The sequence below is a fragment of the Gracilinanus agilis genome, chromosome 1 (assembly GCF_016433145.1).
Source record: "Gracilinanus agilis isolate LMUSP501 chromosome 1, AgileGrace, whole genome shotgun sequence".
NCBI lineage: Eukaryota > Metazoa > Chordata > Mammalia > Didelphimorphia > Didelphidae > Gracilinanus > Gracilinanus agilis.
Genome location: NC_058130.1, coordinates 125,136,667 through 125,162,695, shown reverse-complemented (window position 1 = coordinate 125,162,695; position 26,029 = coordinate 125,136,667). Strand labels below are relative to the sequence as shown.

The 26,029-nt window shown below is 36.3% G+C and overlaps 1 protein-coding gene across 1 annotated transcript in view; it reads right to left on the bottom strand.

Moving 5' to 3' along the window:
* The window catches only part of ERMP1 (endoplasmic reticulum metallopeptidase 1), a 53,730-nt gene that overhangs the window by 11,697 nt on the left and 16,004 nt on the right, over positions 1-26,029 (bottom strand). Inside the window, exons 5-8 of the mRNA XM_044657036.1 lie at positions 11,841-11,987; positions 8,721-8,813; positions 6,676-6,888; positions 4,774-4,994 (exon numbers count right to left, since the gene is read on the bottom strand). Of these exons, the coding sequence (XP_044512971.1) occupies positions 4,774-4,994; positions 6,676-6,888; positions 8,721-8,813; positions 11,841-11,987 (674 nt within the window). The remainder of the gene's footprint in view (positions 1-4,773; positions 4,995-6,675; positions 6,889-8,720; positions 8,814-11,840; positions 11,988-26,029) is intronic.

Genomic DNA, 26,029 nt, shown 5'->3' with positions numbered 1-26,029 from the left:
TGAACTGGAAAGACCTCCAGGAATTGATGCAGAGTGAAAGGAGCAGAACCAGGAGAACATTGTACACAGAGACTGATACACTGTGGTACAATCGAATGTAATGGACTTCTGTACTAGCAGCAATGCAAGGATCCAGAGCAAGGCTGAAGGACTTATGAGAAAGAAAACTAGCCACATTCAGAGGAAGAACTGTGGGAGGAGAAACACAGAAGAAAAACAACTGCTTGAACACATGGGCTAAGGGGGATATTATTGGGGATGTAGACACTAAACAATAACTCTAGTCCAACTATCAATAATATGAAATTAGGTCTTAATCAATGATACATGTAAAACCCAGTGGAATTGTGCGTCGGCTAAGGGGAGTTAGGGGTATTTGGGGGAGAGGGAAAGAACATGAAACATGTAATTATGGGAAAATACTCAAAATAAAAATTAAAAAACAAACTAAAAAACCAAAAAATAAATAGTGCTTGAAGTTTTATAAAATGCTTTCCCCAGAATCCATATTTGTCTACCCATTTTACATATGAAATAACTGAGGCAGAGATTAAATGATTTGCTTAAGGTGACACAGATAAGACAAGGGCTGAACCACCAGGTTTCCCAACTCTGAGACCCCTAAATCACACTGCCTCCATAGTAATCTGTTTCCTTAATGTTTTATTTATGCTTTTTTGATTTTACTATGTAGAAATCTTTCCACTGCCCCTTACCACTTTGAAAATGAACTTTCTTCTAAAAAAAGTTAAAACAAATATGACATCTGTTAACATGTGAAACATTCTGCCCTCGGAGTACCCTTTCCTCTGCCAAGTAGGGATTATGTTTCATTAATTCTTCTTCAGGACCACTACTATTGTTGTTTGGTCACAATAATAGTAGTAATAATAGCACCACCACCAACAGGAGTAGTAATAACCTACATTTTAAAATGGGTGCTCAAGCTTACTTAAAAAAAGAAAAAGAAAGAAAAAAGGCACCTTTATTATTTCCCTTTCACTAGCTTTCCCAAATGAAACATCATCCATGATAAGGAATCCCACATGGGCTGTGTCCACATCACACTCCATGCCAGGCTCCTCCTATCCTCCAAAACCCTGACTCCATATCTGCCCTGGGAACTACTGAGTCATTTAAACATTAGGGAGATAAGAGAAGGGTAGGAGTGTAATTCTTCTAGTCACAAAGACAGTCAGATAAAAGTATTGCTCCAACCATCACTCCAATATGTCCCCCAGCTTCCCAAAATAAACCTTCCAACATCAACTGAAAATGACAACTTATTACTACAAAGGGCATTCTGCTCTCCTAGCAGTTTCAATTACTCTTCTCTTTCTTTATTCAAATATTCTAAAAGTTGGCAGCCACAATTTAACAATTCAACCTTTATCAGTCACCTACTATATACCAGGTACTGTTCTTTATCCTATAGCATTTATAACATGTATATCAGTGATTCCCAAAGTGGGTGCTACCGCCCCCTGGTGGGTGCTGCAGCAATCCAGGGAAGCAGTGATGGCCATAGGTGCATTTATCTTTCCTATTAATTGCTATTAAAATTTTTTAAAAATTAATTTCTAGGGGGCTAAGTAATATTTTTTCTGGAAAGGGGGCAGTAGGCCAAAAAAGTTTGGGAACCATTGAATTGTAGATGAACACAGACACGGACCCCCAAAACTGAGGAAATTCATAATGGAGGAAATAAGCTAAAACAGATTTCCATTCTAGAAGTTCAAAGGGCAAACACTGTACTTCACAATAAATTGTTTTATTCCATTTGATTTGTATACTGAATCTGAATTTCATCTTCACCAAATCTAACTCACACAGGTGAAATTCTATAGTAAGGCAATTATTATCCAAACTGTGACCAAAGAACAAGTGCTTCTGAAGTCCTTATCATCTCCCTTAACCCTCTCCTTAACTTTGTGGCTGTCTCTGTCATACATTCCTGAATAGGGAATCTGTACTAATAAAAACAGGTAGGAAAAAAGGAACAGAAAAAAAGTCAAGAAATAACTTTATAATTAACAATAATAAAATTTCAATTGCAATTTTCCTGAGAATGAATCTTGTACAACTTGTGTGGAAAATATAAAACTTTACATCTATAGCATTGGGGCCTTCTAACTATCATAAAGTTGAAAAAGATATTAGTGTACATATCAAAAATGACTGTCAAAGGAGAGTCACGTTAGCAAACTCAAGAAGAATGGAGACATGAGTGATCACAGATTATGACCCCAATACTTTCTCTCCGTGTAGAGGAAGACCTGGTTTCAAATTCTGGATCTCCTATACTACCCAGATGGGCTTAAGTCCCCCAGCCTCCCTAGGAATGAGTTTCCTTGTTGGTGAAATGAGGGGGTCAAACAAGATACACTGAAGTCCCATTCAGCTGTAAGTTCTTTGAGAGTAAGTACATAACCAAAAATTAGGCAGAATTTTTGAGAAATCTCCAAATATAAAATTTGGCTCAAGTTACAGAATTAACTTATGAGCTCTTTTTTTTTTTCCTTTTAAGAATTAAGCTGGGGGTCGCTAGCTGGGTAGCTCAGTGGATAGAGGGCCAGGTCTGGAGACAGGACACAATTCAAATCTGGCCTCAGACCCTTCCTAGCTGGGTGACCCTGGGCAAGTCACTTAACCCCCATTGCCTAGCCCTTACCACTCTTCTGCCTTAGAACCAATACAAAATATTCATTCTAAGAGAGAAGATATAGGTTTAAAAAAAAAAAAAAGCTGTATCTCAGAATTTTCAAGTTAGTAATATTAATTCTATTAGTATACAAGGACTAAAATAATATTCTTTTACAGGAAATTATCTACATTAGAAACAGCGGGATATTCTGTGCCTAATAACTAAAGATAGTTTCCTGTAAAGACGTAGAATATACAAACAATATGCTCTCTTACAAGTATTAATGAAATTAACACAAAAGCAAAAGGAAAAGAACACAAGAAGCAAAAGAGTCTAACAAATGTGCAGAATTCAGTTATCTAAGTTCTTTATCATTCTTTAATTGATGTTATTTTTAATGTAAAACAAGTATCTTTACAAATTGGTCAATGAAGAAAAGTCACATGGTATAAAAAGTCCTCAGAAAAAGTAATTTGTTTAAAAATTTAAAAAAAAGAAAAACTGACAGCTTCTAAGATACAAAAGTTCTTAATTTTTAAATATTTATTTATTTAGACTATTTTTCCATGGTTACATGATCCATGATTTTTCCCACCCCTCTTCCCTTCTCCCCCATCCTCAAGCTGACAAGCAATTCCACTGGATTATACATATATCATTGTTCAAAACCTATTTCCATATCTTTCATATTTACAATGGAGTGATCTCGTTTAAAGCTCAAACCCCAATCATTTCCCCATCAAACCATATGATCAATCATGTGTTTCTCTTTTGCATTTCTACTCAAAAAGAGTTCTTATGAAAGTTGGTACACTTAGAATTTTATCTGACTACAACTAAAAAATTTGAAAGGTTTCTATAATTTTCCATATAACTTAGAAACAGGAACATGAAGCACAATGACAAGACAGGGCATAAAAACCTCTCTGAAGTTAGTTTGGACAGAACTGAACAAAATGACTTTTAAGGATAAGTAAACAAAGCTTCATGGCTTGAGTTTCTGAGCTATTCTCTTCTAAAGTACCAGCCCTGGTTCCCAGCCCATGAAAAATGTTATGAAGCAATAACAAACCTGCCTAGTTTGATCTAAAAAAGTATCCTCAATTAAAATCTACCACAAGCAGAACTATGATTAAAAAAAAGGAAATTTAGCTACTAATAATGCCAATTTTTGGAATCTAAGTAAAGCTAAAATATTTCCCATCAATTGGTTTGAATTCACAGAGAGCACAAATAAATATGAAATTGTGCATATGTTAAATGCTTGGTTCTAATATTGTTTGACCTACACTTTTCTGGATAAAGTTCACCTCCCTTAGGGCAAGATTCTGCATTATAGTTATTTTTTTTAATATTCATGCATAAAACCCCTTTTCCTAAGACATTTGATCTAAAAAATGTTTTGCTGTATACTTCTAACTAAATAAAGAAAAGCTGGGCAATATTCCTGTTCTGCTGGTAATAATCAGATAAGAAAAACATCTTTTCTTATTTTCTTTTCACAAAGGAGAAGGCTAACAGGGAGGGGCTGAGGGGGAAGACAAGTACAAATAGCAAGACCTAAATAAGAAATGGAAAGAGCCTATGCTAACAAGCCTCACTGATGAGAATACCAAATAAATTTTCAGCATATTACAAATTTCATAACCTGTTTAAAATAACCTTGATTTGACATAAGAGAAAGAACCCTATCCACATCCAGAGAAAGAACTGTGGGAGTAGAAACGCAGGAGAAAAACATTTGCTTGATCACATGGCTTGATGGGGATATGATTGGAGATGTTGACTTTAAATGATCACTCTATTGCAAATATTAACAATATGGAAATAGGTTTTGAACAATGATACATGTAAAACCCAGTGGAATTGCTTGTTGGCTCCAGGAGGGGGGAAGGGAGGAGGGGAAGGAAAAAACATGAATCATGTAATCATGGAAAAATATTCTAAACTAATTAAAAAAATGATAATAATAATAAAAAAATAAAATAACCCTGATCTGAGAAACAGTTCCTATAGTATAACAACAAACAGACATCTAAGAAAGACATTCTTATTCCATCATCATAGTTAAGATTTTTCCATACTTTAGGAAGCAAAAAGCAAATCAATAAATCTCTTATAGCACTTACCACATAGTAGAATCTTTTTGCAAGTGTGTGCACAAGTGTTATCTTAGCCACAGCTGCAGTCCCATATAGACAGACGGAGACATAAAAGTGGTTATACCATGAAAGAGACTGTCCAATCAAAGAAATGAACAGGGCTATAATAAGAACAGTAACTAAGCTGGTAAACCAACTTATCAATGTGATGCCAAGTCCACAGAAGAAATCCTTTGTGTAGTTAGTAGCTAAAGAAAAGAAAAGAAAAGTTTAGGATACAAACTTTAACAAACTCACTACATAACAAACTAGTAAAATTACTATAGTAAAAGTTAAGTCAGTAAAGTCTTCTATGTCATAAAGAATAAAATTATTTATTGAAGATAACATTTTTTAAACACTAACAAAAGTGATTCAAGTTATTAAAATTTTCCCCCAAAGAAAGCTCAGAATAATTAATCAACTAGTGATCACTGGATACCTATAAAGTCCTGTTGTTAATGCTAGCCATTCAAATAAGGCAGCCCAAAATTGTTTGTGTATAGTCCTGAATGTAGAAATAAGTCTACCTGGCCTCTGGAGTCTCTTCCAGTATATTCTATGTAAAAGACTTATTCGACATGAACATTTAAGTCAAAAGATTCATGGATGTACATTTGTAAAGTAGGTCACAACCATATTCGGTAGTTTTGAAGGCACAGTGGATAGAGTGCTCGGTGTGGGTCAGCAAGATTTGAGTTCAAAGTCGACTAGACATTTACTAGCTGTGTCAGAAATAAATGTAGGACTCTGGTGCTTATTTTTCAGAGTTTACTAGTTACTTGGATAGACATAAAGAGAAAAAAGCCTCCACACTAATCACATGGGTGGTCTCAACCTGACCACTGCAGTAGCCACTCTAGTAGCTCCCCCAGCTCCATCACCTGCGATGGAGGGCCCCCACGTCCTGGATCGTTGCTTTTTTAACCTCTCCTTTCACATCCTGTTCAAGTTCAGAATCCTATCTGGGATCAAGCACGTAGGCCACAGTCCTGTGACTCATGCTAGGTGCGTAGCTGACACAAACTCACGCAGACACTCTGGCTGTGTTGCCCAGAAGTGGGGAGGAGGAGAAGAGAACTTTCCTCACACAGCTGTAAGACCTGGGCAAGTCATTTAACCTCCCTTTGCCTCAGTTTCTTCAGCTGTTAAATGGGAATAACTGCATACTTCATGGGACTGTTGTGAGGATCAAATGAGATAATATTTGTAAAGTATTAAAAAGTGCTTAGCGCAGTGCCTGGCACATAATAGGCTACATACAAATGCTTATCCCCTTCCCCTCTCCCACTAAATAGATATGTATGTATGTATGTATTATATATGTGATTTATTGTTATATATAATCATATATAATGCATATTAGATAGGTCATATATACACCTGTTCTATGAATATTAGAATATTACATTAGTTTAGCTATCAAATGTATCTTATAATTATATATAATATACCTCATGCTATAAGTATAACATCTGATATATATTAAACATTATCTATCTGTCACAGGGCGTGAGAGTCACCTGAACCATAAAGAAGGTGAGTGACTTCTCTAGGATCATGATTTGATCACAGGATCCTAAATCTTAGGATCACAGGCAAAAATTAAAGCTATCTCCTTAATTCCATGTCCAATACTTTAACCACTACACAACCCCTCCCTACTTCTTGACCTAGTACAAAAAAACGCCTGACTTTCTATTCATGCTGACTAAAAGACAAGACTTTGAGAAGGTCATGGGATACTCTAATCAACAAAGATGCGTAGACTACTTGTGGGAGTCTTTCTTAGGACCATATAGAGTTCTTCCATTTCTTATGTAAAGATAAAGAGTTATTACCTCATAATAATTCTACTGCTCTATATTTATACTGAAGATATAGACTCACCTTTCTGTTTGGGCTTCAAGAATTTTTTGCCCAAGTATAGGATAACAACTACTACCACCATGTAGTTAATTATTGAGCCAACACGAGCTGGATAGGCTATGACAAACAAGCCAAGCACATCAAAAAAGACCATGTTTCCATGTCGGTACTCAAAGGAAGAAGCCAGCCTATCAGACGTAGCTAAATATTTAAGCACAGCTAAAATGTTGTCACCTATAGGAAAAAGCATATCATTTTAATGTACTATGTATAATTATTCTATACATATTTTAAAATAAAAATTATCAAGCTACGGAAGTCAGTTGATCTTCAGTGATGTTTTAAGTAAAGAAATAGAAATATTTCTCTTCACATTCTTCCTCACTTTCTTTTTCCTTTCATAATCATATTTCTTGAAATAGATGTCTAAGTTCATGGCTTCCATTTCCTGTCCATTAATTCTGTCCTTGATTTCATCTTACCAATCCCCTGAACTACAATTTCAAAAAATTACCATGACCACTATCTGGTCAAGTCATATCATTTAAAGCTAAAAAGGACTACTTCATCCATCATCAGTTTTATAGAAGACTGTATGTTAGGGTTCAGAGAGTAACATAAGTTTTTTTCCATGCTAGTCCTGGCCTTCTCAGCTTCACTTCAACCTACTGGTTTACCCCCTTCCCTCCAAAGTCACACTTTCTTTGAATTGTCACAACAGCAGCTAAAGCAGATGCTGAAAAAATATACAATGGCTATGCCCACCTCATCTGGATTTCTCATCCCTGTTTATCTCCATAACCTCCTACCATCCACTTGGCGGTCTCTGGGAATAAAGTAAACTAGCAGTATAACTGGTATAATCCTTCTCAGATGCTTTAGCTGTGCGGCTGTGAGCAAGACACTTCATCTCTCTAAGTCTTAAAATGGGAACAGTGATAGCACCTACTTCATAGGGCTGTTGTGAGAATCAAATGAAATAATGGTATATAATGCACTTTGCAAGCCTTAAAGTGCTACACAAATGCTGATGATCATCATTATTATTCCTAGCTACTGCCTAAAACCTCAGTTGCTTCTTCTGTCTTCTTCAGGGCACTACAGAACAGAACTGTTTCACAGAGTCTTTGTAAGACTTTTAATTATTAGGAAACAAAAGTGAAACATAGAGGGAATAAAAAAAGGTTCCCTCTTATTCCCACTGGAACAGATTGCTCTTTGTTTACTAGTTCAAAAAACAAAGGGAATGAAGAAGGTTCAATTCCTCTTGGGCAAATGAAGTTCTTTCTCTTACACAAATGCATAAACACTGGTACTCAGGAGCATCTCCTATAAACCCCATCAGAAGTCTCTACTACCAAAATCACAAAGTATCTGCTACTCCCATGTAAAAATGTATTCTCATAATTTTCAGTGAAAACTCAGAATTCTTACACAAGGAAAAAGGCTTCTCAATCATGGTTAGGTAGAGTTGCTATAATATAATTTGTACCACATCACAGGTACATTATGGGGTTAGGCTTTTCTAGTTTGGCCTAAGTATTTAGTCACCACTAATAATGTTCTTTCTATAAGAAAATACATTCTGCATTCCAAAAAAACAACTAACAAAAATGGAACATGCCTGGTTAGTGTTAATAAAATGTAAAAAATTCACTCTTAGAAATACTGTTAAAAGTTTGTTTTCACCTGGCATAATTTCTTGCTTAGTCAGCTCCCTAAACATAAAAAATCCAGATTAACTATAAAAGAGATATTATTGCTAACACATAAAACAATTATATTTTTAGCATGATTTTTTTAAGTAAAAGCTGAAAAATATCACAAAAATGCTAAAAGTAATAGAAATTATAGTTTTTTTAAAACTTAATGAGCACTACTAACCCAACAACCAAAAGACAGATTAAGGTCTTTGAATAGAGATCAACATAAACAATGGTCTTGGAAGTGAATGGCCTATAGTCTCATTAAATACATTCAAGCTCAAGAAGTGACTTATTTTAAAAGATAGATGAGTGGGTAACCACCATGTCTAGCTGTACCGATTGTGAAAATCTAATACCAACCTGCTCTTTGAATAGAATCGGTGAGAATTCTGTCTGGTGTATCATACCTGGTATGATAAATGTAGCCATTCTCAATAAAAGCCAAGTCTATTCCTAGGAAGTGAAAAGGGAAACATGAAACAAACAATGCAATTCATAAGTTAATTTTATTTTTATTGAATATATAAAAGTCAAACTCTTAAAGAACAGCCTCACTTACAATCTGTTCATTTCATATATGTTGTTTGTATCTTTTTGATTGCTATCTGGCCAGAACCAAAAATTAAATTTCAAACAATTTGTATAAGGGGCTGCTCTTTTAGGCACAGAAGAAATAAACCAACAAAATTTCAAAAATCCCCACTGCACTGTCATATATCAGGGCTTGATAGATGTGTTATTTGAGGTAGATGGAAATTAGCTGAATAAGCAAAGGATATCAGATTGCCTGACTCAAAAAGAAAATTACCTCCATACAATTTATGATTCACTTTTATTCATTTTAAATGCGAAACTCAGAAAGGAGAAAGCCTACTCTCACTTCAGTCAAAATTACTTACATAATAATCATAATAAGAATCACAAAATGAATTTGTCTTCCTCCTGCCAAGCTAATGACTATTTCTAAAATAAAAGATGTCCATAACTATATCTGCCAATTATTAAGCAATGCTTGAAAATAGTTTGATTTTTTTCAACATCACCCCTCTTGGTTCTCCCTCTGACGTGTCTAAACATTCCTGGCTTTCTTAGTATTCCTCATGTCTTCCATCTCTAGGTCTTTGTCTAGGATATCTGTCCTGAAGTTCATTTCCCTTTTACCCCACCTTTTTGGAAGTCCTATTTTTCTCTAAAACTCAGCTCAAGCACCAGACTTTCCTCAATGTTCCCCCCCACCTAGCTGCTAGTGCCTCAGGCCTCAAATTAATCCATTTTGTTTATATTTATAAATGCAGTGGATAGTGTTGGACCCTGAGTCAGCAGGACCTTGAGTGACAAAGTTCAAAACCAGTCTCATATATTTGCTGTGTGATCCTAGGCAAGTCATTCAATCTCCACCTGCTTCAATTTCCTCAAGTGAAAAATAGGGATAACAATAGCAGCTGTCACCTAGGATTAGTGTAAGGATCAAATCAGATGTTTTTTGTAAAGCATTCTGCAAACCTTAAAATGTTATATTAATTGCTATCTATCATTGTTAACATATGTTTCTATTGGAGGGCAGTGGCAACGTCATTTTTGTCTTTGTAACCACAGCACTCAGCATGGTGCCTAGCACAAAGTAGGCCATATACAGGTGTTTGAATGGCTATTGTTGACTAATGATTATTTCATAATCATTAATTAAATCTCAATAATTCTGTTAATCAGGTAGATAACTTGCCCTACTATACTCATATATAAGGGAAAACAAGAGAGTCTGTGAACCAAAATCACTATAGTAGTTATGATTAAAATTCATATACTAAAGAATAACATCTCTCAGGAAATATTAGTAGAAACCTAAACATGCACATTTAAAATTTTAGGCAATCATTTCTAAAAGGAATTGAAGATATCATCTAGGTGTAAGAGTAACCATCCAGGGGTTTACCACGAAGAGGAGATGGATTCATGAGATATAACAATGAGGGATCTGAGTGTCCATCCTCCTTCTTCATGTTAAATATTTTCCCAAAATATGTTCCCTAACAAGGAGCACAATGTGAAAGAAAGGACACTGGCCTGGGAGTCAGAGGACCTAGGTCTGCATGCTGGATCCACACAAAATAACAACAATAACATTTATAGATCACCTACTATGTGCCAAGCACTGTGCTAAATACTTTATAATGAATAAAACCAATACCTAACATTTATATAGTGCTTTCTACATGTCAGGCATTGTGCTAAGTGTTTTACAATCATTATCTCTATTGATCCTCACAATCCTAAGAGGAAGGTGCTATTATTATCCCATTTTACAAATGAGAAACAAAGATGAAGTGACTATTTGAGGTCTGCCCTTCCAGACTCCCTAAAACTCTCTATTCACTGTGCCACCAGCTGCCTCAATTCTATGTGTTACCTGTGCTCTCTCAAGGAAAATCACTTCACCTGTCTGGGTTCCAATTCCCTTGCCTCTAATGTGAGAGGACTCAATGGGGTGAACTCTTATGTCCTCTTCTGGCTCTAACTCCTCTGATCCTATGATCCCAATCTCATTTCTTCACAATAATGTATGTCTATAGGCTACCTAACTTCTTGTTACAGAAATAAAACATCATGAAAGTAAAGAATGGCTTTTCCCTAAGGGCAAATTTTTTTTATCCTTGAGCTATCCTCTAGAAAATAATAAATTTTAATGGAAGAGTATAATTTCCTTAAAATAACTGTTTTGACAAAGAGCTTTGAGGAATTTCTCTTTCACTAAGGTACACTTGGACAAACCAAAATCATTTAACATATACAATTTTAAAGGTTAGATGATTTCTTAAATTTCCTTCCAAATGACTCCTCAGAGACTAAAAATGGTAAGAAAATGCCACATTTTAATTAATAAAAGCCAGACACTAAAATAAATTAGGGCCTCAGGCAACTTGTATTCACGCTAAGATTATTTTTCCCTCCTGAGGGCATAAAGAGATAAACAATAAGACAAGGTAGTAGCTGTCAGCGTGAAACCCTTGGAAAAGGTTCAATGGCAGATGCCAATATTACCTAGAGCTCTGACTCCCTCACAGAACAGGGAACATGCATAAAGGGTTGGACTAGATAATCTCTAAGGTTACTTCCAACTTGTGATTGTACTCAATATGACATATCTCACAGCTTTCATTTGTACAGAAAACTAGTACAAGAATTAATTATCACAGGCTATAAGACCTGAGTTCAAATTCTGCACCTGCTTCCTCAGCTACAAAATGCAGATAATAATAGCCCCTATCTCACAAGGCTCCTGTAAGGATAAAATGAGGTAATATTTGTAAAGGTCTTGACAAATCTTAAATCCTAATATAAATGCTAGCTATTATTAATAATTTTACATGCTGTCATTGAGAGAATTGAAATGATAATTATTTGAGGTTATGAGGAACTATTGAATTTTTTTATTCTTATAACATATTTATGGCAAAATGTTGCTAATATAACATAGCTTACCTGGAATGCTACCAAAATCCCTGTAGATACGGAAATCTGTATCTGAAGGAATAATTCCACTCTGAAAAACCTCCTGAGCTACCACTGAGGCAAAAGGGTGCTTTGCTGACAAAACATATGCTTGGACTAACCAAGGATTTTCAGGACCTACAAGGAAACATCAGAATATAATTAACAAGATCCAGCTGGCATTACCTTGCATAAAATGAGACAAAAGACTACTAAATTTCATAGAAAACAAAAAACTTGGTCAAGAAAAGGCAAACCGAGCTTGTTGGGCCCAATTTATAGAAGCACATTATTCAGCCAATCTATGGTATGATAATATTAGAACTGGATTGCTTGTAGGGACTTATAGGTACAAACTGTAGGTACAAAGCTACTACAGATAGTCCCCAGTGGACAAATACAGCTTATAAACAAACACACAATATAGTGGGTTATCCCCATTTTACAGATAAGGAACTATTGGCAGCAGTTACATCTGTACAGAACTTAAAGGATTAAACATAAAGCATTTTTCTCACCATCCCATGAAGTAGGACAGGGATAGGAATAGCAAGGAGACAGGGAACTCTCAGAAGAAACTCTCTCAATTCAGATTCTCCATGTAAACTACAGCCCTCGACAGCTGCCTAAAGTGGTTCCTCTCTGGGCCTGAAAACTGGAAGGTCTGGCTCTGAGGAGTGCTCTCTATGCACAAGGCCACACACTGCTTCCCTGCTACAGGTATAAACAAGTCCAGAGAGGTAAGCTGTAACTTGGATATAAAGCTAGAAGGGACTCCCGTGTCATCCACTCCAAACCCCCATTTTATAGAGGAGCAAACCGAGAATCAGGAGGATTCAGTAATTTGTCCGTGAGCTCACAGGTATGAAAGTAAAGCTAATATTGACAATCAAGTTCTCGGACTCCAAATCCAGCCATCCTGCAGCTATCCCTCACTGCCTGTATCAGGGTGAAGAAGGCACAGAGAGCCAGTGGAATCCAGGTTTATTTATATTTTTTTCCTTAAGTCTGATTCTCTTTTCACCAAGATAGCCTAGGGGAGTGGGAGTTGGAGAGGGGGAGGAGACAGAAATGAAAGGAGAATCTGCTCCTCTTCCTCCTCACTATTTTAAGGAACTTGCTATTTGTTTTACAAATAATTTTGATTATCTAATCTATTACTAATTCACTTAGGTTTGTTTTCTTTCTATACTTCACATAATTCTTGCAAGATTATTTTTGGTTTTAAAATATAAAATGAATATGAAAAAGTCACTGAATTTTCTATTTTAATTTAAAATCTTTTAATATTTTAAGAATGTAAAAGATAGCCCTTTCCTCAATGCAGATTACAAATCCTTATTCTTTATTTGGCTGTTTCCCAGAGCCAACCTTGTGAAAAGCCTCTCTGAAATCAGCTAGGCTGGTCCTCAGACTAAAGACAGTCTATCACCAGACTTATACTCCAGGTCTCTTATATACACCACTGGCATAGTCTTCAAGAACTCAGAGCCACCTCCACACAAATAAAAGTATTGTAAAAAAGCTCTAGTGGACACCCAATATCAAGAGACAAAATATTAAAATGATGTCAAGGTAGCAAACCTATTAATTATTTCAATAATGCCATAGTAATCAGGCACATCTATTCAAGGAGGCTTTCTGGCCCACATGGATTTTGTGATTGTTAATTCTCATCAATCTTTTATTGGCCACCACCCACACATGTACAGGTACTTGAAAAGAGAAACCTATCCAGTCATGTAACCTTGAACAAGTCACTTTACTTTTCTAGGTATGTTTTCTTTCCAGTAAAATGAGAGGGCTGGAACAGATCATTGCTAAGGTTCTGTTCATCCCTAATGTACAATGATAACGATCTCTGATTCTTCACTTAAGAGGCTTTAAATAATTGCCCTAAGACAACCCTTCAGAGTCCCCTGGTATTCCCATCACAGGAAGAAGCCAAGACACAGGTCCTCCTGAAAGGTAAAAATAGTGCTAAGGCTTTTTTTCAAACGTAAGCAGAACGGAATGACTGATGGAAATAAAAGGAAATATTTGGAGAGATTATAACAGTCTTCAGATATTTTGTGTAGAAAACAAATGCTTGAATATTTTTACATTCAAGAGTACCTCTAAAAATCTATTCCTTGCAAATGACAATAGAGGTATCGTGCTGAAAAGTAAATCCAATCATAGAAATTTTTCTATTTCATAGTGCTTCCCTCCCCTCCCCATCCATGAACTAAACCAATAATTCTTCTAACTTCTTGGCCTTCTACTTCTGACTGCTTCTAATAATGCCTCCCTTTTCTTACCAATCCCAGTGATACTTTACAGAAGTTGGAGTTGATGCAGTCAAAAACTGTTATTATGGGAAGCTATGTGGCAGGTTGGAGGAACTGAAAAGATGGTGAGATCTTCTTCACACTAAGTTACAAATATAGTTCTCCAGGGCAGTATTGCTTTTTAACCACTGGATTTTGAAATGAGAGAGAGAAAAAAAACTGACAGCTAGGGTAATCATCAGATCAACAAGAGAAGCCTAAGGATTATTGCTAGCTTTCCACTTTCTATTTCTTTACAGACATAATGCAGAAACCATACCTTCAAAGTAAACAATATATTTCTTTACTACTAAAAGGAAAGGGGACAGCTGGGTGGCTCAGTGGATTCAGAGCCAGGCCTAGAGACAAGAAGACCTGGGTTCAAATTTGACCTCAGATACTTCCTAGCCATATGACCCTGGGCAAGTCATTTAACCCCCATTGCCTAGCCATTAACAGCTCTTCTGCCTTGGAAACAATACTTAGTATTAATTCTAAGACAGAAGGTAAGGGTTGTTTTTTGGTTTTTTTAAAGAACTAAAAGAAGGAGATAAATACTTCCTAAATCTGTGTTTAAGAGTAAATTAAATTTTCATTTTTTATAACTCAAACATTACACAGTGATAAGGCTCAGACAAATTTTTATTACTTGCCAAAATGCTTAATTCCTTACAATAAAAGATCAACACTAATTCTATTTTATTGGCAGAAATTCTAAATTAGAAATTTTTTGACCTGCCAATGATTTTAAAGTAGTTCCAAGAATAAAACCAAATATTTAATGTAGTTTGGTTACTGTGGCTACTAGATTACATATATCCATATGTTCACGAAAGTACTTCAATGATAAATTGTGGGAAACTGTCATTGATAATTTGAAAACTTAATTATTTAAAGTATATTTAAAACACCTGTGTTGTGTCCTCTCTAATATGGCTGCTGCTTCAAAAGTCTATGAAAAATTACTTGACAGCTCCAACCACAACCAATATATCAATTACAAAATCCTGCAAAGCTTTGCTTTGTAATTTACTCTGTATAAGGTCTCATACAGCATCCTGCACAGGAAGTAAAGCTTAAAAAAAAAAATCAAACATCAGATTTTATCTAAAGATTTTAAAGTCATTTTGTCAAAATGCTCTGCCATAATAGTAAACTTTAAAAATTAGAGTTACCTTAAAGATTAGAGTTTAAATTTAAGGTTCTAATGTTCTAATGCATGTTTAAAGAATAAGAACTATATTCATATAACCCTTTCAGAAAAAAGATTTGTACATAGGATACAATAAGCTATGATAAATTAAAAGCCAAATTTTAAGGAGATCCTAGGGATCCCATACCACAGTGAAAGATTTTTAAAATGATATCCAGTGACACTATCATCTGTCAGGCTATCAGATCCCATTAAGCATCTGTTAATTTCAGTTCCTTAATTACAGAATTATGTCTCTTAGAGATGTTAATTATCTATCAGAAATAAAAGAAAATAAAACAGGAGTTTCCATTGTTATATAATCTCCCTGCAATATTTTGCAAACAAAATCCAGTCTTTTAAAAATTTCATTTCCAAGAATTAAATGAATAAATGATTGTCATTAAAGGAGATCTGAGAAAGAATTTTTAAGATGAACTTTGCTTTAGAAAGGATAATGCAACAATAAAGAATACAAATAGTTTTGATAGGAAACATTAAGAGGCACAGAACAATAGTTACAAATGCAAGGCCTATCAATAACCAATGGAAGAAGGGACCCATAGGACTTGTTTCCCTCCACTCCCTACTTACCTCTTTCATTGAAAATGAAAGTTACTTGGGGGCAGCTGGATAGCTCAGTGGATTGAAATAGGAGCTACCAGGTTCAAATCTGGCTTCAGACACTTCCTCACTATGTGACCCCTAAGCAAGTCACTTAACCCCCATTGCCTAGCCCTTACTGCTCTTCTGGATTGGCAACAATACATAGTATTGATTCTAAGACAGAAGGTAGGGGTTTCAAGAAAAAAAGAAAAAAGAAAATGGAAGCTATTAAGCTGACCGGAAAGCCTTCTAATTTTTTTTTAACCCTTACCTTCTGTAATGGTTCCAAGGCAGAAGACTGGTATGGTTAGGCAACTGGTCACACAAATAGAAAGTGTCTGAGGCCAAGTTTGAAACCAGGGTCTCCTATCTACAGGTCTGGTGTTCTATCCACTGAGCCAACTAGCTGCTGTTATCTCTTAATATTGTTAACATTTTAGAGATAACAAAATTTAATACAGAAGGGGGAAAAAAACTAGAAAAAATCTTAAAATAGTCTATCCCTATTTCAATAACTTTGGGGGAGTGGGAAGAGTGAGGTAGAATGGGAGGTTTTTCTCTTTAAAAATGGAAATCACCCTTTAAATTAGCATAATTTTATGGGAAAAAATGTCTTCTTTTGTCTAGACTTGTGATTTCGCTAATGTAGGGAATGCCCAATTAGGAAACTGGCAGTGCCAATTTATTTAAGTCAGCAACTGTTCTACCACTTCTAAGCTTAGAGAGTTGCTTGGGGCACTAAGAGTTCTGTGACTTGCTCAGGTCCACAGAACCTAGGTCAGAGATAGAACCCTGGTCTTCCTGCATCCAAGGTCAGTGCTCTCTCTAAGTGTTTACATTCCCTACACAACGATTCTTAAATGAATCACAGAATAAAAAGATCATGTAAAAATTATCTATAGTATCCATGATTATACATAATTCCTGCATACCAAGACAAGTAGTACAGAATTCTCAAATACAAATTCGAAGTTTCAGAGGTCAATTCCCTTTCAATAAAATAAGGAAGTATTCTGGACTTCCTTTCCTTGGGAGTTTCTTATTGTTTTTTGAACTAATATCAGGCATATTTATTCTACTGAATGGACATCCTTTAAAAGACCACTAAGGGAAGAGAAACAATCAGTATAATAATGGGCATTTATTCCTTTGGCGATTAGAAACCCTGCAGAGCAAGTAAAAAATGTTTTGGGGGTTTAGAAGTTTGGACAGGTTCCTCTTAGGACTCTGTGACCTTAGATATACAAATGATACAACTCCAAGAAAATAAAGTTATGTACTGAATCTGAGTTAAATTAACCTAAATTCAAATTGCTTACTCTTAAGCCCTATGAATCTCAGCAATTTCTGTGGCTCTGCCTTCCAAAAAACACCTTAACTCTGATGCTTCATCATTTCATGGAAATGAACATGGTTTGCCAACAGCTGTGCCAAGAAACCTTAGTAAGGTCAAATATGTGCAAAAGGCTTTTAATATGTTCTCAGAACTCTATATTTGCTCTCTTAGTGCCATATTAAGTATGATACTCATCATCAACAGGCTTCCCACCAGGTGAATTTTTGTCCATAGCAACCATGAAACTATGGAAAATCCAAAGTAGTGAAAAGTGTTAAAATCATTATCTGGGATAAGATGGATGCTACCTTGATTGACAGGACTGGCAGTTGAGAATTTGGAAAGTTCCCAGGTGCCATGAGCCAGGGGCAAAAATCAGTTGGTTCCACCCTATAAATACCCCCAAGGAACAACAGTTGGGAGCTCGGATTTGAGCAGGCTTCTCTTGGAGCAAGAACTGGGACAGAGGGAGGTGAAGGGTAGAAGGGGTAGGCCTGAAACTGTAACCTGTACCTGACTGAGAGAGAGCTAGTGATCAATCAAGACCATTGATAGTAGAGCTGAGAGAATATATAGATCATCTATCAACATCAACACACAGAATCTGACTTAGAGACAGAGTCTCAGAACATAGAAACACACTTAGAAACAAAAACTCCAACACAAAAAGACCAAAACACAGATACAGAGATAAATGAAACACAAGATCACACAGACAGCCAAGACACAGACCAACATCGGGAGCAAGACACTCAAAGCATTGACTTAGACTACACAAATGCCTCAATCACGCATGAAGACCAACAATTTGAAAGCCTATCCACACAAGACCTCAGCAGTGGTGAAGAATAAACACTAAACCAATAACATCAATGACAAATGCAAAAACACCAAAAAAAAATCTCATAAGAAGAAAATTTTGTGGCAACACAAAATTATAAGACAACACTACACAATCACACACTGGTTCCTGATCCAAGGAAATCTCTACAAGCAAACCAACATCAGACAAGATGGATATGCAGCAAAGGCAAAGATGAGATTCCAAAGATTCCAGAGACATCAGGACATCAGGATCAGCAGAAGGACAACACAAGAGACATTGCACAAAGACTACACAAGGACCTGAACTGTGACAACACCTATGTGATTTGGACAACTTCACCGGAAGAATCACAATGGCAACAAGATCAGCTGAACAAGATTAGGTTTGAATGGTGCAAGGTTTACACATTTAGACACAAATCAAATTTCCACATGCACACACAAGAATGCATGCATCAGAACACCTGGCTGATGGACAGAGATTCAGAAAGAAAAAGGTGAGTATAAACCCAAACAGCACATGCTAGGTCATAGGTCCAACACATAGACACAGCAAATTCACATCACATGTACATAGTGTAAATAGATGTAAATAAGTCTGAGTACAAAGTACATTGGCCATATTAGACAAGAGAACTCAGATTCCTTGTTAGGTCAAACAATACTCATATTCTTTCATTAGAACATCACATGAAAAACCTTGTACATATGTACTGTATTGCTACTAATCCATAATAAGTGGATAGCTTACTAATCATAGGGAGAGAATAGTAAAGGAAAAGTTCAATTCTAGATAGCAAAGGGACAGTGTAAAATAGTTACAAATGGTCAAACAGAACAATCAATAGAAATGTCAGACAGACATTGGATAGTGTAGGTTAGTTAGCAATGTGACTAATAAATTAATACACTAATATAGCTTAAGAACTTACACACTAATCTTCCTAATAATAGATTAGGGACTAGAAGTGTAAAAAAAGTTAGAATATTGTGTGTTAGAAATATTTATCCTAAAAATTCAGTATTAGAAAACATATAAGATAGTTTGTTGCAGAAATGCATTTGCTTCTAAGTAAGATGCACCATAGATACTGTTATATTTGTTACAGATCATTATGTTCAAATTCAAAACCTATGCAAAAGCAATGTATTCAAACCCCACACTTTCCTAGAAAAATCTTTCCCAATCCTTTGTCCTTAGCATAGATAAGCATAGGTAGATCAGGACATTAGATTACATAGGATTTATTGTTTTGGGAAGGGTAGATAGAGGGATAGGAATGTATAAGTTTAGTTAAGCATAGAGTAGAAATCCACCAGTGAAGAAGATCAACAAGGAAATTTACAGGTTGAAATTTCCATAAAACAAAATGGCATTTATGTTAAAATCATTATCTGGGATAAGATGGATGCTGCCTTGACTGACAGAGCTGGCAGTTGAGAATTTGGAATGTTCCCAGGTACTGTGAGCCAGGGGCAAAAATCGGTTGGCTCCACCCTATAAATACCCCCAAGGAACAACAGTTGGGAGCTCAGATTTGGGCAGGCTTCTCTTAACTATTGAGCCATATCTAGCTCTTTTGAGGGCCAGATATGGCTCTTTCTGCAGGAGCCATAAAGTCAATTTTTTTTCAGGCGCTGTTACAGGAGCGGCACTGTGAGCACTGTACGGCTCTCATGAAATTACATTTTAAAAAATGCGACGTTTATGGCTCTCACGGCCAAAAAGGTTGCTGACCCCTGTCTTGGAGCAAGAACTGGGACAGAGGGAGGTGAAGGGTGGAAGGGGTAGGCCTGAAACTGTAACCTGTACCTGACTGAGAGAGAGCTAGTGATCAATCAAGACCATTGATAGTAGAGCTGAGAGAGTATATAGATCATCTATCAACATCAAAATCAATAGTTTTCCCTAATCTCTGGCTTGGCTGTGGCCAGGTCAGGTCAGTTAGTGAAAGGGTGAAACCTCCAGTTTCTACCAGCCTAGCAGTCTCCAGACTTGATCAACAATTAGTTTAGTAGCCAAACAAATAGCAATAGGGTTCCCAGATCCTCAAACCTATTACCTTGTTTTCCTTTCCCCATTAATAGTTTCAATAGAGTGATTTAACAACAAGTACCTTTCCTGAGTGGTTATTCTACCAAAGCCCTTGGGAAAGGGAGATCAATACGCAGTCAGATAACAATGTTTCCAATAGCCAATCAATAGCCTTATCAACAACTAATCCAACCTCAGGTTGGGCCTAGAGGGGTTAACCATCTATCTAACCTCTCAAGGTCCCTAATCTGAGCAACTGTTAGAAGGAAACAACTGACCGGCTTAATCAATCAAGCCTGTCAGAGAGAAGAGGCATAGATTACATAAATAGCTATTGTGAGAGGAGTGTGTGTTTCCTCCCTCATCAACTATAGCCAGTTTAGTCCTTAGGTACCTGATCCCTCCTCCATTCATACTATCTCTGAGATCTATGTACCATCCATCCATCAAGATCTAGAGGAAGATTTATAGAGAGATATATAGATATTATAGTGGCTTTTCATTCCTTTTTAACAAAAGAAAGATCAAATATTTTTTAATTTTTAGAAATATTAATTCAATTGTTTCCAAGCTAAATATAAGATTCTTTACCTAACAGGCAATAAGGAGACAATGAGTTGAAACCAGTCTCGCAGGACAGGAATGCACTTCCTCCTCACCTCTGCCTCAGAGAATCCTTCTCTTCCTTCAAATAAAACTCAGGCAACCTCTCTATGTGGGAAGCTTTTCCCAATATCTCCAAACTGCCAGTGCCCTTCCTCCCAAACTACATTGTATTTATTTATATTTATTCTACATGTACTTGTGAAATGTCACAGGTTAACAGGTTTCTAATGGCTTTTGTGATGTTTATAATTACTTTGGAACATCAAGATTATAGAATGACAATATATACCTGAAAGTGACTTGCAATGTTTCAGCCCAAACAGGTCAGCATGCCCTGAGCAGTACCTGTGCTTTCCTCTATTTTACTGAAGTTGCATCTGGTACATTCCAAAGATTGACAGCATATTTCTTGTGGGGGGGCATAAGTTTCTCAGGATGACCAATCACTCCTTCCCTTTTTTCTATATAAACCTGTATCCTCCTCAGTCTCTTCAAGGAACTATGTGCATGTTTTTTAAACCTTTGCTTTCTGTCTTAGAATCAATACTATATATTGGCTCCAAGGCAGAAGAGAGATAAGAGCTAGGCAATGATAGTTAAGTGACTTGTCTAAGGTCACACAGCTAGAAGTGTCTGGAGCCACATTTGAACCCAGGTCCTCTTGTTTCTAGGCCTGGTGCTCTATCCACTAAGCCACTTAGCTGCCCCCCCCTACCCTCCTCAATGTCTTTTTTTAACTCTCTCAATGTAAATAAACATCTCTGCCACAGAGCTGAATGCCTGATTGGTTTACTAGAACAATATAAATGTTGCTTGTTTTGTTTTTAGGCTATTTGTTCTCTTTCCCATTAGATAGCAACTTCCTTGAAGCAGGAATTGTTTCCTTCTTTGAACATGTATCCCCAACATCCAGCCCATTAGCTGGCACATAGAGGGTGCTTAGTAAATACATAATGATTGGATTTAGAATCACAAGACATGGGTTCAAATCCTTTTCTACCATTTACTACTTATATGACCTTATATGATACTACTTATAAGTCACTCATCTCTGAAGGACCTCACTTTCCTTATCTATGAGAGTTAGGACTAGATGTCTTCTAAGATCCTTTCCAACTTTAAAGCTAAGATCTTATGATAGGAGAGGAAAGTAAACAAAAACAAGACTGACATTCTTACTGTACATTAAACTAGAATATATTTTAAAATTGCAGTTTAGTAGAAGAACGTGTCATAGGGTCTTCTTATAAAGAGGCAAGGTGGAACTAGTGTCACTCTATAGCCAAAGACATTAAAGAACATTTCATGAGACCCACTAATCTCACATAACATAAGCAAAAAAGATCACAAGGAAGATGTACCAAAATTGTGCAGGATGAGAAAATAGCATAAGTTACAAAACATAAATATTCCAAATTAAATCTTCATATATTCTAATAAACAATGACTTCAATATAAAGTTAGAAAAGAAGAGAACAAAAATATATATTTAAAAAGATGGTTCACGATTAGAAACACTTTGCCAAATCATGGAAAAGATACTTTAAAAAATAAATAAAAATCCCTACCTTCTGTCTTAGAATCAAGACTGCGTATTGGTTCCAAAGCAGAAGAGCAATAAGAGCCAGCACTCATGGAGCTGTTCCATTCCCCCTCTTCACAGCACCCAAGGGGTAATGAGAGAAAGGGGAGCGCCTCAGAGGCAGCTTGAAATTGCAGTCTAGGCACATGAACTTGAACTTTGCCAATGCTGGGCTAGGCAATGGGGTTTAAGTGACTTGCCCAGGGTCACACAGCTAGAAAGTGTCTAAGGCCAGATTTAGGACCCCTATCTAGGTCTGCCTGTCAATTCACTGAGCAGTCACCTAGATGCCCCCAAAGGATACTTTATTTAAAAAGGTTATTTGTTTGGAGAAAAAAAAAGTTTGAAGTCTAAATAGAAAAGAATTGGGGGGAGGGGGGACAGATACCATCACCAGACCTCAACTAAGTTAGGAAGAAGTAGTCATCAAAATTATTTGATAATGGTTAAAAAAACAGAAGAGAACAATGGGACAGGCATGATAAACAAAAAAATAGAAACAGCACCAAAAATCTCAGTGTTCAATAAATCAAAGAATATAAATTACTGGGATAAGAGCTCCCTTTTAAGCAACAGCTTCTATATAAACTAAAAAAACAATTTGACGGAAATTACATTTAGAACAAAGACTTATATTATATACTAAATTAACCTCAAAATGGAAACACAACCTAAATTAAAAGGTCACATCATTGAAAAAAAAAATCAGAAGACAAGATCAAGTACCTTTTACAATTATGGGCAGAGGGAAAAATAGTTCAATCAAATAAAATCAACATAGGATATAAAAGGTAAAAACAGACTATATGACTATATAAAATTAGGATGTTTTTCCAAGAGTAAAATAAATGATAGAATTAAGAAAGAAATTGTCAAATAGGAAAATATTCTGATCAAATATCACTGATAAAAGTTTAATCTCAAAAATATACATAAAATTGACACAAATATGTAATAAAAGCCATTCTCCAATATATAAGTGGTAAAAGCATAGGAAAGAATGGTTTTCAAAAGAAATAAATAATGACCACATGAAAACATGCTCTAAATCACTTTGAGAAATACCAATTAAAACAAGTAAGGTTTTACTTCATCTCACACTCTCAAACTGGCAAAGATGAAAAAAAAGTGAAAAGTCAACATTAAAAGAGTTAGGGGAAGCAAAACTGGATTTCAAACTGAGTACAAATAAGAGTAACCTTACTAAAAACAAAAAGAAAGAGGACTTCACAAATGATATTCCAAAGGATACTACTTCTTTGCAATGACATGAACTTAGTTAAAACATACCCCCCACAAAAGTTCCACTATGTTTATTCATAAGGTCACAAATTTGGAGATGGAAAAGTTTTCATAAGTCACCCAATAGAATCCCTTCATTTTACATGTGAAATTTAAGGTCCAGGGAGGAAAGAAGGGAGGTTTCTGTATCTAATATGTTCCAAGCACTATGCTAAGCACTTAACAAATATTATCTCATGATCATACAACAACCCTGGGAGGTAAGTGCCTATATTATCTCAACTTTATAGTTGAGGAAAACTGAGGCACAGAAGTTAAATGACCAGGGAGGGCATTTTGGCAGCTAATTGGCACAGTAGATAGAGTGCTAAGTCTGTAGACAGGGAAGATTTGCAGCAAGATTTAAATTTAATTCTTCCTGACTGTAGGCCCAGCATACTATCCATCTTGTCATCTAGCTGCCAGAATACTATGGTGTGTAGTTGCCAAAGAGGACCACAATCTCTAAAGTAGTGATTCCCAAAGTGGGCGCTACTGCCCGCTGGTGGGTGCTGCCGCGATCCAGGGGGGTGGTGATGGCCACAGGTGCATTTATCTTTCCTATTAATTGCTATTAAATTTTTTTTAATTAATTTCCAGGGGGCTAAGTAATATTTTTTCTGGAAAGGGGGCAGTAGGCCAAAAAAGTCTGGGAACCACTGCTCTAAAGAATTAAAATTATAGGTTTCTCAAAGAACAATGAAAAGCTAATGGGTAGGCATAAATAAATTGAAACAAAAACACTTGAAACAAGTAGTGGCATAAAAGCTGTCATCAAAGAGATTTACAACTCAAAAAAGATACTGCCAATTTCGGGGGTGGGGGGGGGAAGAATAATCTATTAATCAAATCCCAAAGAAAAAAACCCAGGTCCTGGGAGATTTATAAGCAATTCTATCAAATAAATAACAATTAATTCAAATATGAAAAAACTATAATCAAATTCAGAAAAGCAAACATCTTTCCAAACTCCAAAAACAAATATGATCCTTCTAGTTCAGTGATGGTAAACCTTTTAGAGATGGAGTGCCAGCTTCCCACCAAGTACCACTGTTCTCTCCCTCACCAAGTACTGGGTGTGCTCCCCCATTTATCCCATACGGGTCTTAAGGTAAAACCTGGGGTTAACATATATATTTTATCTGGGTTCAGAAAGGTGAGCAGGAGACAGGAATGGAAAAATCTGCTTTTCTACTTTTAAAGCCTATACCTATTACACAGGGGAGGGGGGAAGAACTCCCACTGAGCTGCTGGGCAGAGGGGTGGGTGAAGTGAGGAATGTCCTCAGTGAATGTAGAGAGGGGGAGGGAGTAACTTGAGCACTCTACTTCCCTCCAGAGCTATAGCCTGTGAGTCACCTACCTTACCCACTGTGCATTCCCATTGATAGCTGGGCAGAGGAGCAGGAATGTGAAAAAATGTGACCAGGCACAATGGAAAGGGGGGAGGGGAGCAGCTCCAACCCAGTCCCTCTACCTTTCTAGTAACATACTCTGGGGTGAGGGTGAGGAGGGAGGACAGCTGCAGGCCCACAGAGAGGGCTCTGTGTGCCATCTTCAGCATCTGTGTGCCATAGGTTCACCATCATTGTTCTAATCAAACCCAAGAGACATAAAGCAAAGAAACCAAGGACCAATATTCTAATGAGTACTGACACAAAATAGTTAAATATTAACATAGTGATTAAAACAACATATTCAAAAGATTACCTAATATGAGAAGGAAAATAAGTGGGATGGCTTTGCATCAAAAACAAGAGTTAACAGTCTGTGCTATGACACATAAAAGAGATGATTTTGATTATATTAAAAAGGTTTTGCATAAACAAAAACAAAACACAAAATCAGAAGGGAAACAAAAACTGGGCAAAAATTTTTGCAGCACTTATCTCTGATAAAGGTTTTATTTTTCAAAAATATAGAAAACAGAATTAAATTTATAATACAATATCAGTTGATAAATGGTCAAAGAATATGAATAGGCAGTTTTAAGAAGAAATCAAAGCTATTTATTGTCATATGAAAAAATGTTCCAAATCATTATTTAGAGATATTCATATTTATATAATTCATACAACTTGAGAAATCACCTCACCATTATCAGACTTTCTAATATGACAGAAAAGAAACTGATAACTATTGTAAGCAATACAGAAAAATTGGGACACTAATGCTCTGTTAGGGGACTTGTGAACTGATCCAACCATTCTGGAGAGCAATTTGGAACTCTGCCCAAAGGCCTATAAAACAGTACTTAGGGGGCAGCTGGGTAGCTCAGTGAAGTGAGAGTCAGGCCTAGAGACAGGAGGTCCTGGGTTCAAACCCGGCCTCAGCCACTTCCCAGCTGTGTGACCCTGGGCAAGTCACTTGACCCCCATTGCCCACCCTTACCAATCTTCCACCTATGAG